Source organism: Gracilinanus agilis, chromosome 1 (assembly GCF_016433145.1).
Source record: "Gracilinanus agilis isolate LMUSP501 chromosome 1, AgileGrace, whole genome shotgun sequence".
Classification (NCBI taxonomy): Eukaryota; Metazoa; Chordata; class Mammalia; order Didelphimorphia; family Didelphidae; genus Gracilinanus; species Gracilinanus agilis.
This window is the reverse complement of record NC_058130.1, coordinates 502,799,525-502,819,645: the sequence shown is the minus strand read 5'-3', so window position 1 is coordinate 502,819,645 and position 20,121 is coordinate 502,799,525. Positions and strand designations below refer to the sequence as shown.

Genomic DNA, 20,121 nt, shown 5'->3' with positions numbered 1-20,121 from the left:
CTCTTATAAAGTAGAAACAGTCACTATTATCCACTTGTTAAATTTTTCCCCCACACCACATGGCCAAAAAAATAAAACCTGAATCTTCTAGAGCAATAGTTCTTAACCTGGAGTCCAACATTTCAAGCGGTCTGTGAAATTGGGTAGGGGGAAAAGTATTTGTTATTTCCTTCAATTAGTAATTTTACTAAAAAAACATTCTGAAAGGTTAATTCACAAGCTTTGTCAGATTTCCAAGGGGATTCATGATCCCAAAAAGGAATGCAATGTAACTGAGGCAGAGATTGCACAAAGGGGAAAAAAAAAGAAAAAGAAAAATTTAAGTCAATGTATTATAAACTTTTCTTAAAACTTATTTTTCTAGAATCACAGCAAGCTCTGTTAAATCATTCTAGTAACATTAATATTAATTTGAGTGTTATGGTAAAAATTAATGTACTGCCTATTTAGCAAATATAAATCTTTTTCTGCATAAAATTCAAAGATAGCCTTGTTTAACACAATTACACCCTCTAGAATTAATACAGATCTAATTAACTCATTAATAAGGTTCTTTCATATTTTCCATTCTGACCAATTATTTATGAGGTAGTAAAATAGTGCCTTGAGAACATCCAAATGACAAACTGAGACAAACAATTTATAACTAATGTTCATAAAAACATAATTTTAAACAATCGTTAATGATATTAATTTATTGATTTTTAAATTGACATTTCACTTGGAATTACAGTAATATCTTTACCTCTCTAAAGCAAAGTAAGTATGAATTCTGATCAGTAAAAGTGAATGAAATCTTCATAGTGCCTTATTTTGTAGATTACACAATACTTCAAATGACCAACAAACCAATGTTTTAGGAGAGTTTACCTGCCTAATTGTCCAATAAAATCTTCCTCCTGTGCTGCTTTGGAGGGAAGACACACCGCATTTTCAAAGGTCAAACCTCTAAAGCTTGATAAACACAAGCAGGTCCTACAGCAAATCAGAAAATCTTTGAGGACTAATCCAAGTTCTAAAGGTCACTAAAGGCCACAGAAATTCACACAGACTATTTCCTAAAGAGTGACTAGGGCTGTGATCCACATTATTAGAAACAGTACTCACAACTAATGAAATAACAAATCTTTACGAAGTTCAAAAATATCTAGCTAGAGCATTCATTAATTACTATATTGTACATCCAAGTCATGTTCCCATAGGCAAAGGAAAAGCCAGTAAGCAATAAAATAGCTAGGAAGAACACAAACTATTCTAAACACCTTTATTTTATAATCAATAAATACCTATGTAAAGTTCCTCTATCATCTTAACACCTCCTCAATGAAAGAGGAACTTCCTGCTCACTCTGGAAATATACCTTTTCTTTTCCTTTTATACATACATGCATATATATGTTCCATTTAATTATTGAATATTTTCATTATTTTATAGTGTGTGTGTGTGTGTATATATATATATCTTTCTCAACTAGATTAAGTTCCATGAGAAAGGGATTAATAGTACTTGACATGGACTTCTGTACTGGCAGCAATGCAATGACCAGGGCAATTCTGAGGGATTTATGGACAGGAAGGCTACCCACATTCAGAGGAAGAACTACAGGAGTGGAAACACAGAAGTAAAACAACCACTTGAACACATGGGTTGATGCAGGTATGGTTGGGGATGTAGGTACTAAATGACCACACCAATGTAGCTATCAATAATATGTAAATAAGTCTTGACTGATCATACAGGTTAAAACCAGTGGATATTGGGGGGGGGGGATTTGAAGGGGGGGTGAAGGGAAAAGTAAAAACAGGAATCATGCAACCATGGAAAATTTTTCTTAAAAAATTTAATATTTAAATCTGAAAAAAAAAATAGTACTCGACAAAAGACCACAGGATCATAGATTAAGAGATGGAAGGAACCCTAAAAGTCACTTTCAGAGCTTAGTAAACAACGTGTTATGATTATACATTCTTTGGTATAACATAAACATATTTATTCTTCTACTATGCAGTTTCTATATTTCTTGGGTATGGAAGTTCTTCTGTATCCCTGTGATGACAATGAAACAATTATCTGGACACTCTACTGACAACAAGTGGGCTCTCCCAGGCTACTGCTGCCCACACATATAAATCATTTTGACTGAGCTTAGGTGAGTAATGAAGGAAGTTGTCAAAAAACCATTATTTCTTTTAAGAGATTGTCTCAAAAGTTTTTCTTCTAATTTGTATCATAGTTTATGGAAAAGGTCATTGCATTTGTAAGACATTTCAGATGTTGGTTAACTAAAAAATTTAATATATAAAGATCAGTAGGGTGAAATCACTGCTGAACTTCAGATCATGAGCTTAAAAACAGAACCCACCTTAATAGGTGTTTTCAGGGTTTTGAAAAACGGATTGTCAGTCCATACTTTTAATACAAGCTGCATGATAATTTCAACAACTTAGATTTATGCAATCATAAAGCACTGTACTCAACAACCCTGTTGCTGGATAGGGAATGTAAGCATCATTATCCTTATTTTTAAATGACAACAAATGTTCAAGAAGATTCAATGATATGCCCAATATCAATCTGACTAAGTGGTCAGATTTGGCCAAGACTTCAACTTCTGATGATCTAATAATGGTCTTCACTAGACAACAACGAAGTGGCATGCTCTCACAACAAAAGCCATGAAAAATAAAACTTTCTTGTATTTTCTAATGAATGCTGGCATATGCTTCTACTTCGCAATATAAAAGTAATTTTCTACCATTTCTTTTGTTACAAGTTATTTTTCCTCCATAGGCCTCAATTTCCTCATCTGAAAAATGAGGTGTGAACAGAATGACTGATGCTATTATTTGAGAGATCTACATTATAAACAGGATATCTGTTTAATTCATAATAAATCTTATTTTTAAAACTAAGTTAAAATTGTGGTTACTAAAGAGAGGTTGGATAATATTTTACAAGCTAAATTATTTCTGAATATTTAATTATAATTTCCATAAATCATTAATATTTTGTTTTGATAAATCACACTTTGTAAACTAACTGATTACATGTATAAATGGAAAAAGTAAAGACTATTTAAAAAAAGGCTTTCAGAAAGACTGCAGCATTGTCAGTTATCATTACAAAACTACAGTCATGTGGACTTTAGGTGAAAAAATAAATAGGGGAACATATGGTATTTTTGTCCCATTTATTTTATACCCTAAAAGCTTCCTAATATAAAATATACCTCCATCCTTTTTCCAAACTGAATTATAGTATCAATTCTTAATGATTAATATTACTAAAGGAATTCATATTGCTATCCACAAAAGAAATAAAAACTGGGAAAGTTCAAGATGATTCTTTCTCTGTATTAATATGAAAAATAATAAAGGCTTGTATAAATATATATATTAGTATTTTAATTAAAGCCATGTTTATAGATAAAGTTATCAGACCACGCGCTTGTAAGCATTCAAAACTGCCACCTCCATTACTGTCTCCTAGTCTGCTAGCCAAGAGCCTACTGGCAAAGAGAGACCACTCCCTCCTAACCCAGGAGATTTAAGCTCTTCCCTGCGTGTCGGCCTCCCCAAGCCCAAAGACCGGGAAAGGGAAACCAGTTGGACCATGTTGGATCACGGGAAATGTAGTTTTGATACATTTCCCATGTCCTTAGAAATATATACACTTGTAGAATGGCATTTTCCAAATTTCACTTTTACATCTGTCACATAATGATAACAGCAACTCACTTTACAAAATAATTTATGGTATGCAAAAGCTTTACATATTTTGTGAACATGAGCTCCCATTTGACAGATGAAGAAAATGAAGGTCAGAGAGGTTAAAAGTTTTGTTCAGTCACAGAGCTGGTGTTTGAGACAAAATCTGAACCCAGGACTTTCTAACTCTTAAACCCAAATCATGATCATCTCTCTATATAAATGCAAACTAACAGAACTGTCTTGTGGAATATAAAATATTGATATATATTGGCATGTTAATATATTACATCAGCATATGAGACCCTCAATTCATGAAAAAGTCCTACGTGTTATGGTTGGCAAAGGATTTATAAAATCTTCAAAATACTTTGAAGAAAATACACATTTGGTTACTCAGGACAAAGAATTTCGAGGTTGTATCATCCCTTCAAGCAAAATTTCCACTTTTCGTTTTGATTAATTTGGTACTCATTTATCTTAAGCAAAAATCTACTTAAAACAAATATAGGAACCGTCTGCCCTCTGATTCAGCCATATCACTGCTGGGTTTATACCCCAAAGAGATCATAAGGAAAAAGACTTGTACAAATTGTGGTATATGCTGGTGATTGAATACTATTGTGCTCAAAGTAATAACGAACCGGAGAAATTCCATGTGAACTGGAATGCCCTCCAGGAATTGATGCAGAGTGAAAGGAACAGAACCAGGAGAACATTGTACACAGAGACTGATACACTGTGGTAAAATCGAATGTAATAGACTCCTGTAGCAACAGCAATTCAACCCAGGACAATTCTAAGGGACTTGTGAAAAGAATGCTATCCACATAGGCTTGAACACATGGGTTGTTGCAGATATGATTTGGGATGTAGACTAAACAACCACCCCAGTGCAACTATCGACAATATGGAAATAGGTCTTGATCAATGACACATGTAAAATCCAGTGGAAATACGCATTGGCTACAGGGAGTGGGAGGATGGGGGGTAGAGGGAAGAGTAAGAACATGAATCTTGTAACCATGGAAAATTTTCTAAAATTAAAAATTTAAAAACAAAAATAAATACATGAGATTCTCATCTTAGGAACAAGTTTGATTCTAAGTTGGGTTTTTTGAAGTCATCTAGATTTCAGAATTCATTTTCTAATAAAAGGTTCCAAAATGAACCTACAAAAACCTATTTTGTCATCACATATCTGAAGTATGATAGTAGGACAGCTAGCTTGAGCTTTCTGTATTAGAAGTCAAGTGCTATGAAGAGCAGAAAAAATTTATACTCCCTTTTTCCTAGTATATTATATGGCCAGCCCCAGAGAAAATTTTATATTTAGTTGTTCTGCAGCACCCTCTTACCTCCCTTTCTACTCTTTCTCCCTTATGCAAAACAACATTTTCCATTTGGTAGTTCTAATTTCTAAAAAGTGTTTTGGGCTGTTGAGTTGAACTGTTTTCCACTCTAGGGAGACAGTGAAAATTGGGCTGGATTTAGAGTCAGAGGACCTGAGTTTTAATCCTAATTTTCCACTTACATTCGTGTGACATGGGTTTTCAAAACCTCTTTGACTTTCATCTATTTCTTTCTTTTTTAAAACCTTACTTTCTTTTATCTTATATTTAATACTAAGTATTGGTTCCAAGTCAGAAGAGCAGTAAGAGCTAGGCAACTGGGGTGAAGTGACTTGCCCAGATTCCCACAGCTAGGGAGTGTCTAGGCCACATCTGAACCCTAGACCTCACATCTCCAGGTCTGTGCACTGAGCTATCTAGCTGCTCCCATCTATTTCTTCATCTAAAAAAATGAAAGACTTAATCAAAATGATGACCTCTGAGTTTCCTTCCAACACTAAATTTATAGGACAAGTAGATGAAATCTAATCTCTTCCACATGTCAACCCCTTAAATATTATATTTAACTGTTATCTTGGATCCTTTAAGTCTCCTCTCTACCAAGCTTAATGCCTTCCCTTCATTAATGATCCCCAATTTATATTTTATATATGTTTATACATAATTATTTGTTTAGTGTCCCCTTGAGAGCAAGGACTGTTTATTGCATTTCTTTTGTAATAATAGCTAGCATTTAAGTAGTGCCTACTTTGTGTGCTTTAATAAGCACTTTACAATATTATCTTTTACCCTTGCAGCAACCTTGAGAGGTAAGTGCTCCTATTATCTCTATTTTACAGTTGAGAAAACTAAGGTAAAATAGGATTACGTGGTTTGTTCAGGATCACATAGTTAGTAATTGTTTTTGTATCCCCAGTGCTTAGCACAACTGTCTGACACATAGTAGGAGCTTAACAATTATTTGTTAACTAGACAAGGCCTAGATTAGAGTCCCCTTTTGCCATCCTAGGTATGTTCCAATTTGCTAAGATCCTTTCTATTATGTATTACTCTTAACTTATCACAATATTCCAGATGAATGTGATTATCAGCTCTCCTTTACTCTCGATACTATGCCTCTATTAAATCAGGCTAATATTATTTTAGCTTTTCTCGATGCCACAACATACTGATGATTTTTTCTGAGCTTGTAATCAAATCAAACCTACATGTGTTCTGCACATGTTAAGATGACTGTCCTTGGAGTCGGGAAGACCTGAATTCAAGTTTTTTCTTTGACACATACTACCTTTATGACCCTGGAGAAATACTCCATTTGGGGTTTTGTTGGCAAAGATAATGAAGATTTGTCATTTGCTTCTCCAGCACATTTTACAGTGGAGGAACTGAGGCAAACAAAACTTAGCTGCCTACACTTATCTGGCATTCACAAAGGAGGATGAGAATCACATAAGCATCTCAAACTGATGAAATTTCAGGAAGTCTAGTAAATTAAAGTGAAAAGTCAGAAGGTTAAGCTACCCCAAAGATTCACTTTTGCTCTGAATAGTATTATTCTCTTCTTCCTCTGACCCAAAACATTCAAAAGATTCAAGATTTCTGCCACCACAATTGGCAACAGATAACAAACTACAGAACCAAAAAGGCTTCTATTATTACCTTCAAATAAAAAGATTCATTATCCTGGCAATGAGGTGAACTTCATTGATTGCTAAGAGGTTTTAAGTGCAGTTTGATCAAAGACTGTGCCTATTGATCAAGGATCAGTCTAGTTAAATACAGGTAAATCCATGACCAGTTTATTTGAAACATGATGATTTAGAGGCTACAGCAACTCTATAAAGAAAACGCACTACATCACAGAAGAACTTCAATCTTATTTCAGTAAAAAGAAATTACTATATATGGCTTTCAGTGGAAAAATGAAAGTTACTTGAAGAAGACATCTTGCTTTTCAGAGATATATGACTCAGATCATCAAAAGTAGTAGAAAAGGAAAAAAAATTGCTACTATCCTTATGCTTAGACTACATTGTTACCTTTCAATTAATTAATTTAGTATCATATATAAATATATATAATAAAAATATATGTATGATTTACTATTTATTGTTGGAAAGTTTTCCAATCAATCTGTACTTTTTTTTTCCCTAACCCTTCCTTTCTGTCTAAGAATCAATAATAAGTATTGGTTCTAAGAAGAGAAGTAAGGACTAGGCGATGGCGATTAAGTGAACTGCCCAGGGTCACACAGCTAGTAAGTATCTGCACCTAAATTTGCACCCAAGACCTGCTATCTCTAGGTCTGGCTCTTAATCCACTCAGCTACCTAGTTACCTTTCAGTAAGTTCCTATTAAGAGCCTGTTATGTGCCAAGCATTGCTCTATTTCAAAAAATTAATAATCACCACTGAAGTTACTGTAATGTCATCATTATGCTATTTTCCAAACTGCAATTAGTTTCATTCACTATATTTTTCTAATTATGTTGTTTCAAAATGGGCCTTTGGTATAGAAAAAAGGTATCTGCATTTTAACATAGAAAAGAAAAATATTTTAGAAAAAAATAACATTTATAATTCAATATTCTAGCAACTATATATAATTACTATACAGCCTCCATGTAGCTCCATCACTTATAAATTATCCTGTCTTGGTGATTTAAGAAATTTGTTTAAAAAGTAAAAAGAAAGGCTATGATGGTAAAGATTTTATGTCTACTTCAATGTTCAAAGATCAAGACAAAATTTAAAAAAAGTCGAGGGGAAAAAAACTGGGAATAAGTCTGTAGTTGAAGTGGTGTATTTGGTCATATCTGAAGAAGAAGCTATGTAATTAAGTACATATTAATTGCCCTAATCTTCTTAGGCAAGTAATAAATTGGAAGAGCTGATTAATGTGCTAGATTTAGTTCAGCTTGTTAAACCTGACATCCAGGCAAATAGAGACTATCTTGAAAAGCTCTTTTAGCTAAGTAATTGGAATTTTACTCTCAGTAATTCACCATTCTATAATAAGAGCTATTTGGTATACTGATTCTCCATCACTATTTTTAATACATTAGTTATAGTCAAGAGTACCATAATGGTATTCATAAAATGAACTCCCCAGAAAAATCTACCACACTGATGAACTTTAACCCCACTTGGCTATCAAAAGTCACTTTCATTTTCAACACAGAATGAGTATATTTCCATATAGGCTATAAATTCTAATTTATTCTAATTCTAGAAGCTACTAATACTACTTTATATTGTCCATAAGGAGTCATTAAGATTGTCACACTCTTCATAAACTACTGACTATATCAGTATTAATGCTAAAGGTCTGCTGACACCTCATGGAAAACTTCTTAAACATTCTTTTTAAGAGGCAACTTGGCACTTTGTCTCCTTTCAGGATAAAAAAATTACATTTATGCAACAAAGGAATTATACTTAAAGTTGATTTTATCTTGATAGTTATTCCTAATCATTTAGAAACAGGAATTATACTTCTCTCTTGGATAAGAAATTGAGAATGATTATAATTATCTGTCACATTTTGTGGTAACAAATAATTTTTTAAAAGAATTATTATGGGAGAGAAGCAAAATGGAATGATGCAAAGCATTTTCACCTGTCACCAGACACCTATATCAAATTACCTTAGCAAGCCTCAAGAAAAATATCAGACCATTCTAAAAGCACTGTTTCTAAAACTAATATTTTATAAAGTTCCTCCATGAAATGCTACTAGTTTTAAAGTGAATGTCACATTTTATTAAAGCAAGTTATATTTATAGTATTCTTCATATTAAATATTCCAAAGCACTTTTACAAAACACATCTTCCATCAAAACTATTTTTCTCCAAACCCCAGACAACAAATATGTCATAAGTTAGATTTAGATCTTCTGAGCTGACATTTTATGTTTCTCTGACAAAGAACTTTAGAACCAAAAGGCAGAATACAAAAGAGTTTTAGCCTTCAAAGCACAGAATTTTTGTTAATAAGAGACTAGAAGTAGGCCATAATGCCAGACTCATTCTGAGTGACAGGGAACTCAAAAATTCTCTTCACAGTTAAAGAACTGAAAGTAACAGTGACTTTGAAATCAATCCAATTGCCAGTCTGCAAGCACCAATTTGACCCCAGAACAAGAGAAACCTGCAAGTGTTAACAACTGAATGAAGTAGTTTAGAGCTTCACAGAATAACAACTAAAGGAGGGCAAAAAGAAAATACCCAGAATTATTTCTATATCCAACAAACGTTCCCTGCTTCCCCCATAACAAGCAACCCCATTCTCCATACCTGCTTTCTTTTATCTGGTTTCCCCACGGCTTACTGCCAGGTCTAGTGTTTCTCTTCTGTTAATCAAGCAGCAGCCCTCCATAACAGATTTTTCTTGCCCTCTGGGGCCTTCTGGGGTGTGGGAACATCCTTCTGCTGCTTCCACAGTTGAGCAGTTCCATAGCAGTACAACTACATCTCACCCTAACTCAGGCCTCCTAAAGAGATAGATGGATGTTCTGACAGTTCTCTTCTACTCTCATGCTGGCTGGATATCTGCCCTGGTGTAGCCAGATCAAAAAAAACAATTATCAGACTAGGAAATATAGGTTTCTTATGATATGGGTATAAGAAATTTCAAATTTGATTTTCTAAAGAATGCTTGTGTTAAAGTTAGGATTGTGATAAATCAACCACCTGTGGCCAGAAAAACATTTGTCATGGTCCACATTAGTAATATATGGAAAACAGAAGCTGAAAATCACATATAGATGTTATGTAGTTAATAATGTCTCTCTTTTCTCTAGTCTCTAGCCAAGACAAAAGGATATCACAAAGATAAAGCTTGATTTTCACTATGAAATAAAAACTTGAAAAGCTGCAATATTTTTTTGTAGGCAGTCAAATTTTTAAAGTAGTTCCTATCCTAAAATACATATTTTTACAACACATTTAAGATGTTTTTGTAGAAAATTAAAGAGATGTACAGACCTGAGACAGACTGCACATCTGTCCCCTGAGGATCAGCTGTGAAGCTCACCACCAAGTTAGCTATAAGGTATTTGAACTGTAAGCTACAGCAACATTCAAAGGCCATCTACTAAGTTGTGAGAGGAACTGTAATGTTTCAATGAAGGCAGTACCCACAATGACGAAATCACAGATTCTTGAAGTACTGAAGTAAGAGATGTTCTGAACCAAAATATGATCCTAATTTGGATGCCTTGTAAAGTCCTGGTGCCTAGGAGCAAAAAATTATCTAATCATCTTCCCATAAATACAAAAGACAACATCCAAATTATAAGTCAAATTTACAAACATTTTTTGGTAACCAAATTTTAAAATGTTCCAAACATCAGGAAATAAACAGAATGTTAATTGTACCTTCAAATTAGGGAGATCTCCAACAGGCAAATGAGTCACAAAATATATTAAAGTTATAATGAGCCCAAGTCTTGTATATCCCATTAAAATATAGGTAGAAACTGTCATAATAATGTATGGTTCTCCTACCAATAAATCCACTCAAACAAAATCTTAGACTCACCAATTTTATACCAAATTTTGTATTGCATAATAGTTTGTGTTAAGAGAATCTAATATTAAAGACACACTTGAAAAGAAACGTGAAAATTATCTAAGAAAAAACATCAGTAAGATGAGTTAACACATTTATTAAAACACCTCCTATACATCAGACTGTACAAGTCACTGGAGACATAAAGATGTTGACATTCCTAGCATTATATGAGCTTTACTGTTTTCTATGAATAAAATTACTGTAATAACCAATCAAAATTCAAGGAAGGCTAAAAGATAGGGCATAAGTACCTTGAATTTTAAATTACTTTATTAATTACTCACAGGTACTTAAGGAAAAAAATCCATTGTTACACTGTTATGTCAAAGTCATTCTTATGATAGGCTTTCCCATAATCTTCTATGTCCTCAGAATTTTTTGTTAAAGTAACTAGCTATTGATGCTATCACTCCTATAACACAGACAAAGGAAAGGATTACACCTATATCATACCTTGAGAAGCAACTATGAATTTTACCAATACATTCAGATATTATGTAAACAACAGGTCTTCTTAAAATAGTAAACTGAAAAATATTGGCAATGGCCATTTTTCATTTCTTTCATCCTCAATGCCAAACACAGTGACTCACTTAGATATGTAGACCATTAATAGTCTTAAAAGAAAAATTTTAAAGTTGAAATTTGAATACCTTAAAGAAAAACTAATGATTTTTGGTAACCAGTGACTTTCTATTATTTCTCCAGAAAGAGAACAATCACTGTATCATTATATTCATATACTTTGTCTTTTTCTCTATCAAAATAAAATGTTATTAAATTATTTCAAGTTTTTATTTCTGAGACAAAAATAATCTCCTAATCGTCCATGAAATTAAAAGCTTGCTTCAACATTTCCTGTCAACTAGATGTCTTCAGATCTTTTTTTAAAACTCTTATCTTCATTTTAGAATTGAAATTATGAATCTGTTCTAAGGCAAAACAGGTAAGAGGTTAGGCAATTGAGGTTAAGTGACTTGCCCAGGGTCACAAAGGAAGTATCTGAGTCCAGATTTGAACCTAGTACCTATTATTTGACTCTATATCCACACTGAGCCACCTAGCTGCCCTGATATCCTCATATCTTAACAAGAAAAGAGGGAAAAAGAAAACAACTTTGCTCTTAAAATTTTATATTTCACTTTTAAATGATAGATCTTCTTAAATATATTATCAATAATATGCCACTCCAAAAATATTTTGCTAGAATTTGATACTTTCAAAAATGTTTTTCAATAAAACAATCAGGTTTTTTTTAGTATTTGGTTGCTTTTCCTTGATTTTTAAAAAAGCTGTCAAAGATTAATTGAAACTAAATTGGAGATTTTCTTTAGTGAAAGTTTGGAAAAAAATATTTAATAAACCCAATTACCAGGTTTGAAGATTATCCATGACTGCTGCTCATCTTTGTTACTCTTGCCCCAAGGTAATTATTAGACCTTTCATTCTAAAGGAGTAGAACAAAAAGGTCAGATTCACAAGCAGTCATATGTAGAGAATACAAAAAAAGCAAGCAAAAAAGTGACAGTTAAAACCTATAGGCCTTCTGAAATTTAAGATTTTTATTGGAGTCTGATTATCATAGAAAACCTAGATGACATAAAATAGTTAATTCTAATATTTGTGGACATGATAAGTACAAGAGACCAAGATACTACTGAACTGCAAGCATTTAGTAAATGGCTTTTGAACAATCGTTAATATGAATATACTCTTTAGTAATCTATTTATTCTATCACTATAACCCAAGTTGAAAGTCAAGTCAATTTGGGATATGAATTTCTTTAAAAAGAAAATTTATATAGTTTATATGGCACACACACAAGATGGCTTATTACTATTATCAAGTGAATATAAGCATATTAATTTATAAACCTCTATATAACATGTATATTACTGTATATTCATTTAATGGTAATAAGCTATCTACGAAACCAAGACTAACAAAAATACTTGGACTTATTACAAGCTATTAGCAGCTACACTCAGCAGTTTTAGCAGTTGATATTTATAAAGCTAAGCCAATTACAACTGGTTCACATTTATGCTTTTTTTTTCTTGTAACAATCCTGTGAGGCAAGTAAAGATATCCCCATTTTGTAGACGAAAAAAAGGAAATCCAAAAAGGTTAAGTGACTTGTCCAAAGTCACAAAGCAGATGAAGGAGAAACTTTAGTCTTAAACCCAAGTGCTCAGATTCCAAATTTAATTCTAACACACTAACAGTAACAAGTCAGCATAAAAATAAAGAAGTCAGTAAGCTTGCTGATATACTGTGCCTAAAGCTTCCAACAGTTTCAATAGTATTCAACCCCTCTTCTTCAAACTTTTGAGAGAGTATGCATCCTTGCAAACACACATATATCCTGGGTACAAAGTAGAATAGATAAGTGTCCTATGACTTAAGTGAAAATATGGAGTTTCTTTTGCAGCTGATAAATTTACTAGCAACATGAGTTGTATAAGTTTAACAATGTAAAAAACCACTCATTAATTTATAGTTGCCTCATATTAAATGCCTTATAATATTCTAAGAAACAGAACTCTAGTCATGTTATAATCTACTATCATAATACTGAGTGCAGAATGTATAGCTAAGATCTGACAATCTGAAGTGAAGACATAAAAGAAGACTTTTTATCTTTTGAGTTTGGGCGGCATAGCCAATTAGATAAGAGAGCTGGCCTTAAAAAGTCAAGGACTTGGATTTAAATCTTACAACAAAAATATACTATTCTGGGTGGCATGGGGCAAATCACCTTTTCTTTGAGCTGGGATATCTTCATTTAAAAAATGAGAGGTCTTGACTCAATGACTTTCAAGCTTCTTCTTTTCAGTCCTAGGTCTATAATTCTGTGATTCTGTGAACTTTTTAGCTTTACTGAAGCCACCCTGGTGAAGGATCAATGGATAATAAAAACTCAAAATAAATGAGCTTCATTCAGTTCATGCTTTTGAAAGGGAAGTATGGCTTCATAACAATAGAGTAGAAGATAAGGCCATCAGTGAAGAGAAGACAGTAGCACAACAAGAAAGCTAACACCTAGTTCTTAAATAAAATGTTTCATACATAGAAATTTTAAATTAACATTTTTAAAAACATTAAATCGACATTTCTGGATTAGTTTCTCAATCAACAACCATTTATTAAGTGCTTATCATATGAAAGGCACTGTGCCAAGTTTTGAGAATACAAAAAAATAAAAAAGTCATATGTCTTCAAGATGCTGACATTCTAATAGAGGAGACAATAAGTAAATATACAGGTACATAAAATAAAAAACAATGTAAATGATAACCTTACAGGGGAAGGTTCTGACAGCTGGGAGACTAGGAAAGTACTCCTGCAAAAGGAGGCATCTAAGATAAGCCTAGAAGAAACCAAGGAATCTAAGAAGTATAAGTGAGGCAGAACATTAAAGACACAGGGAGGACAGTCATTGCAAAGTCATTAAGCTAGGAGCACCAAGTAGATCTGGATCATATATGCTGTGGAGAAAGGAATAAAATGTAAGAAGAATGGCAAGGTAGGAAGGGGATTGGTTGAAAATAACTTTAAATGGCAAAGACAGTAGGTGGCCACTGGAGATTATTTGAAGGACCAAATGAGATAGCACATGTAAAGAGCTTTGCCAAATCTTAAAGAGTTTAATAATCACAGAATCCAGGAGATGGAAGAAACCTCAGCAGTCACCTGGTCCAATCCATACACAAAACAAACCCCCACTATAACCTAGTCTACAAGTGATCATTAAGCCTCTGCTTAGACCTCCAAGAAGAAGGTCACAAATTCTTTTATTTTAACCCTTTACTTCTGTCTTAGAATCAATATTAGGTTTTGTTTCTAAGGCAGAAGAAGCACAGTAATGGGGGTTGAGTGACTTGACCATGGTCACATGCTAGGAATTGTCTCGGGCTAAACTTGAAACCAGGATCTCTCATCTCCAGGTCTGGTGGTCTATCCACTGAGCTACCCAGCCACTCCTGAAGAAGCCCTTAAGAAAGGTCATTTAACTTTTAGACAGCATCTTTGTTATAGAATTTTTCCTGATCTGAAACCTGTATTTGGTCTTTGCTATTTTCATCCATTGTTCTTGGCTCAGCCTCCCAAAAAAAAAAAAAAAAAAAGCAAGTCTAATTCTTCACATACTTAATATCTGTCTTTCAAATAGATGAAGATTGCTATCCTGTCCCAATAAGTGTTCTCTTCTTCAGTCTAAACATTACCAGTTAACTTCAATATATCCTTTAATGACATGGACTCAATACCCTTCACTATTGTGGTTGCCTTTTCTTCAAGACTCTCCAGTTTATCAATGTACTTCTTAAACTGTGGATGCAGAACTGAATATGACAGCAGAGTAGAGTGTGACTCAGCTCCATATTTTTGTAAGTTATTTCTTCTAAATGCAGTCTAAGATCAAATTAGCATTTGGGACTGTCACATCATACTGCTAATTCATAAATCAAGTTGAGGTCCACTATCTTTTTTTTTCCTGAACTTATGTCTAACTATGCTTCCTTCACCTCATACAAGTGAAGTTGATTTTTTTGTACTTATGTTGTTAGGATTAAAACTGAGGAACTGGCCATAGATTTTTAATCTTTATTCATCAGAAAGGAATAAGGAAGAAGGATGAAAGAGAGACAGTAGCAGTGGATTACTTTTAGGGAAAAATGCCCTACTCGTGGGGCCCCTACTCAACACCCACACCAAAGTTGAGAGACCACAATCTGGTCTGGCCTCAGTTTATCAAACTTCCTCTCCACCCACTCAACTCTCACCCCTCACACCTCAAGAGCCAACTGTCACCCTTTCTCCCTTGCCTGAGCTGCCCAGTGAACATCCAGATGCTAGGGAACATCTGGCCTGCCTTACTGTCCTGTACCTCAGTTGTTGCTGGCTTTTCCTACCAACTAGAGGGGGCACCAAAGCTTTGATTCTATACTCGTGATCAATGTTCCCCAATATTTCCTTCACACAAAGTGAAAGGCTTTTGCACATTAGTCTTAAATCTATCCCAAAGTTCAAGTCTATCAAAATCTGTTTGGATGCTGATTTTATCATCCTTTATCTAGGCTATCCCTCCCAACTTTAATTCATCTTGCAAATTTTGTGAACATACCATTTACATCTTTATCTAAACCAAAGACAAAAATGCTGATTGCCAAAGGACCAAACAATAGATTCTAGGAGGTACTCCACTGGAGACCTCCTACCACAATGACAATGAAATATTAACAATCACTTGGTATCTGGTCAACCATTTCTGAATCCATTTGACTGTATCATTATCCAATCTAAATATTTCCACATTCTCTCTAAGAATTACATGAAAACTTTTATCAAGGCTTTGCTAAATCTGAGTTCACATTCTCTAATATCACTCTCATCTTCTAGTTTGGTAATCATATTAAAATGGGAATGAGATTAGCCTGCATGATATCTTCTTCATGAAGTCTGGCACTTTGTAAATACTGCTTCCTTTTCTAGATGTTCAGCAACTATCTTTTGTTCTAGAATCTTTCCAGGAAGTGAAGTCAAGCTAAATGGCTGACAGTTTACAGACTGTCTTCTTCCCTTTTTCAAAAATCCAGATTTATACTTTTTGAATCTGAAGGTCTCTCTCTTGTTTGAAGGACAAATGATTAGATAGTTCAAGATCTTTCCCCGAAGGCCTGATCATATGACAGGGAGAGATATTAATATCCTCTTAGGACTTGGGAGGCCCACCTCAAAGCAGGTAGGAGAAGGAATAGCCCAGGGAATCAAGAAACCCCATCAGGAAAAAGAAAACAATAGCAAAAGCAGGGCCTTGAAGGTGTTGTAGCCTGAGAGGGCCTCTGGAAGCTCTTGGGAAGGTCTGAGGTGTCACTGTCTTAAAACACCCCTCAGAGCAGGTAGGATAAAAGAGCCCAGGGAGACTCCAGAAGCTGACTTGAAGTTAAGAGTTAACTGTGAAAGGCAAGAAGGATCTGAACTAGGGAAGAGCCTAGATAAACGTTTCTTGATACAAAGCCCTCTGGCATTCAAAGTCTTCCCCTAACTCGAATTGGTTGGACACTTTTGAAAAGAACATGGGTGCCCCTATTCCTCCAAGCCAAAATTTTATTAATTCCTTTCTAGTTTTCGGATATCAATTAAGCTCTGGTCTTTTCAGTGAGAATGCTAAAAATCCTCAAGTCATCTGGACAGGAATACATAGGCTACTCCCCCTACCTCATTGTTTCCACTTATCAGGGAAGGGCAAAGTTCACTCAAGTCAGAGCTTGCTCTCAAGAAAGGTTCCTCAGCTCAGCCTGGTCCCAAAGCCCATGCTGTGCTGAAGCAAGATGGTCATAAGCAGCTCAAGGAAAAAAGTGTTTTCAAAAATCAACCAAAGAGCCCTAAATCTCATCTAGAAATGCCTCTAGAATCTCCTCAGAAATGCCTGATCAGAATCTCCTCAAAGAAGTCCCTCTGAATCCCATAAATTTCTGATGTAACTATTCTATCACCCTCTGGTTCTTTGTAGTAAACAATGAAGCAAATCAATAATAAGATAGAAACACTACACTGTAGTTCCTAATTTGTGGATACATGGGAGCCTGTGAAATCATTACATACACACCAAAAACTGTTACTCTGATCTTTCTTTAGCTCCAATAAAATATAAGATAAATCAATATAGCTCTAATAGACTGATTTTAATGTCTCTCATAAATACATTTTTCTAATTTATAAAGATATTATAAAGATACAAATTTTAAAACATAACAGAATTCATAATAGCTTTTCATTAACATTTCTTTTATTTTTTTAAAGCCCTTACCTTCATTCTTAGTATCAATTCTAAGACATAAAAGAAGAAAGGGTGAGGCAATGGTGGTTAAGCGATTTGCTCAGTCACATAGCTAACATTTCTTTTCTTTTTTTAAAAAATCCTTACCTTCTATCTTAGAATCAATACTATGGATTGGTTCCAGGGCTAGGATAAATACTAGGCAATGGGAGTTAAATGACTTGTCCAGGATCACACAAATAGAAAGTGTCTAAGGCCATATTTGAACCCAGGATCTCTTCTCTCTACCTCTACCTTTCAATATGCTGAGTCCCCTAACTCTCTGTCCCATCCCCCATTTTATTTTCTTAATCCTTCAATACTAACAGAATAACTTTTGCCATGGGAATGACCTGCGAAACATTTTTATATTTAAAAAGGGTTTTAATACTCAAAAAAAGTTGAAAGTCAACTTCAAAGATTCATTTAAGACTTTACATTGATTGTATGTAAAAGTTTAACTAAACAATCTATTTCAGCAAAACAAAATATGGTCTACTTACTTTTGTATTACATTTTGCAAGCTCAACATCATACCCAGTTCACCTTTCATCTTTTCTCTGTTAGCACGGCATTCTGCCAAGTAGCGTAGAGCCTAAAACAGAAATAATCAATTAATTTCCAGTTCTAGATTAATTTAAATTAAAATTAAGACCTACTAAGCTATATAATATTGTGTTCAACAATCAGAATGGTTGAGACACTTCAATTAAACAAATATTTATTGGCAACTATCATGTTCTAATATTTCCAGTTCAGAAGACAAAAAATTTTAAAAATAAAAATCAGTCCTCTTTGCCAAAATAAACAAACAAAAAACAGTTATTATTCTCAAAGAATTTATGTTCAACTTGGAAGGAGGGGAGATTAACATTTCAACAAATGAGTTAAATTAAAGAATCTGAAGAGAAGGGAAAAAATGATGAATATGAAGCAACTGTAAGGCATGGCTCAGATGCTAAGCTTTGATGGTTGCTATGGATTCTTTAAGGCTTAGGTAAATAGGAACTACATTCTAAACATTGGGAAATCTGTGAAAAGACTCAGAGGCATGAAATTATGAGTTTGGAGAAACATATCAAGTAGACTAGAACAGAAAGTAAATGTAAGGAAGCAGTATGAAAATGAATCTAGAAATAAAGACTGGAGAATAAGGCTTTGGCTTAAATGGTAACCAAACTCAAAGGCAGAAAGTGATTTTTTTTTTTTAAATAAAACCCTTACCTTCCATCTTAGAGTCAATACTGTGTATTGGCTCCAAGGCAGAAGAGTGCTAAGGGTAGGCAATGGGGGTCAAGTGACTTGCCCAGGGTCACAAGGTGGGAAGTGTCTGAGGCCAGATTGAACATAGGACCTTCCATCTGTAGGCCTGGCTCTCAATTCACTGAGCCACCCAGTTGCCCCCTGAAAGAGATTCTTTTGATGATCACAAAATCATGGCTAGAGGTAATAATGTCTCTAGGATAAAATATGAATTCCTCAGCTTGACATGTGAAACACTTTACAATCTGACTACCTAAAGGAAGTGCGTTATTTGGACATTTAATTTAAGATGATTTTAGTAGCTATGTATGCAGATTGGAGAGAGAATGAAAGCAAGTAAACAATTAAGTAATTGTGATAGTCCAAGTAAGAGGTAATAAAGACCCAAACTAAGATAAGTGGAGACAAAGCAAGGAATTGGTTAGTGGTGGTGAAGAGTGGGTAGTACTGATTAATATGATAGGAATTCCAACCAAAATGGCTACCTGAACAGAAAGCTTATCATCCTGCTCCCACATAATTACTTTAGCAAAAAACTGAAATCACACCAGAATGAATGTAATGATGAAGAAAATCCTGTGAGAAGCCACAGTGTCTATCACCCCAGAAATGAACAAAAAGTCATCCAGAAGCCCAAAAACAATAGGAAAAAGAATCACCAATAAAACCAGTGCAGATGACAAAGCAAGAAGCTATGGCAGAAGGGCCAGAAACACGTGCAGCTTTCAAAGTTCTGTGTTCTAATGCATAATAAATAAAGGGCACCCCGAAAAAGGACCCAGCATTCCCACTATGAGGTCTGTATCCCAGAAATTAAAGATAGGGGAAAGGAACCTACTTGTACAAAAATATTTACAGAAGCTCTTTTTGTGGTGGCAAAGAATTGGAAAATGGAGGGATGTCCATCAATTGGGGAATGGCTAAACAAGTCCTGGTATATGGTTATTTTTTTAAATTAATTTATTTTTCCATTTACTCATAGAAACAATTTTTGATAATTGTTTTCTGACATTTTAGGATGCAGATTTTTCTTTTTCCCTATCTCCCAGGTGGTAAAAAGTCTAATATAATTTATATCAGTACTTTCATGGAATGCATATTTCCATGTTGCTCATGTCATGATGGAAGACATATATCATACATACAATAAAAATCTCATGAAGGAAATAAAGTAGAAGACGGCATCCTTTGATCTGCCTCAGACTCCAACAGTTCCTTTTTTGGCTGTGTTGTGAGGATTTTTTTTTTTTTTAATCCTGGGACTCCATTCAAGGAGCATAGGGCCACAACCAGTAGGCAATGGGTCACACAGTCGCTCAGGGTCACCCAGCTGGGAAGTGTCTGAGCCCGGATTTGAACCTAGGACCTTTCGTCTCTAGGCCTGGCTCTCAATCCACTGAGCTA

General features: G+C 34.4%; 1 protein-coding gene across 1 annotated transcript in view; it reads right to left on the bottom strand.

Annotated features, from left to right (window-relative positions):
- Window positions 1–20,121, bottom strand: part of ARMC1 (armadillo repeat containing 1) — a 94,830-nt gene that overhangs the window by 34,376 nt on the left and 40,333 nt on the right. Inside the window, exon 3 of the mRNA XM_044666089.1 lies at window positions 17,958–18,049. Coding sequence (XP_044522024.1) covers window positions 17,958–18,049 — 92 coding nt within the window. The remainder of the gene's footprint in view (window positions 1–17,957; window positions 18,050–20,121) is intronic.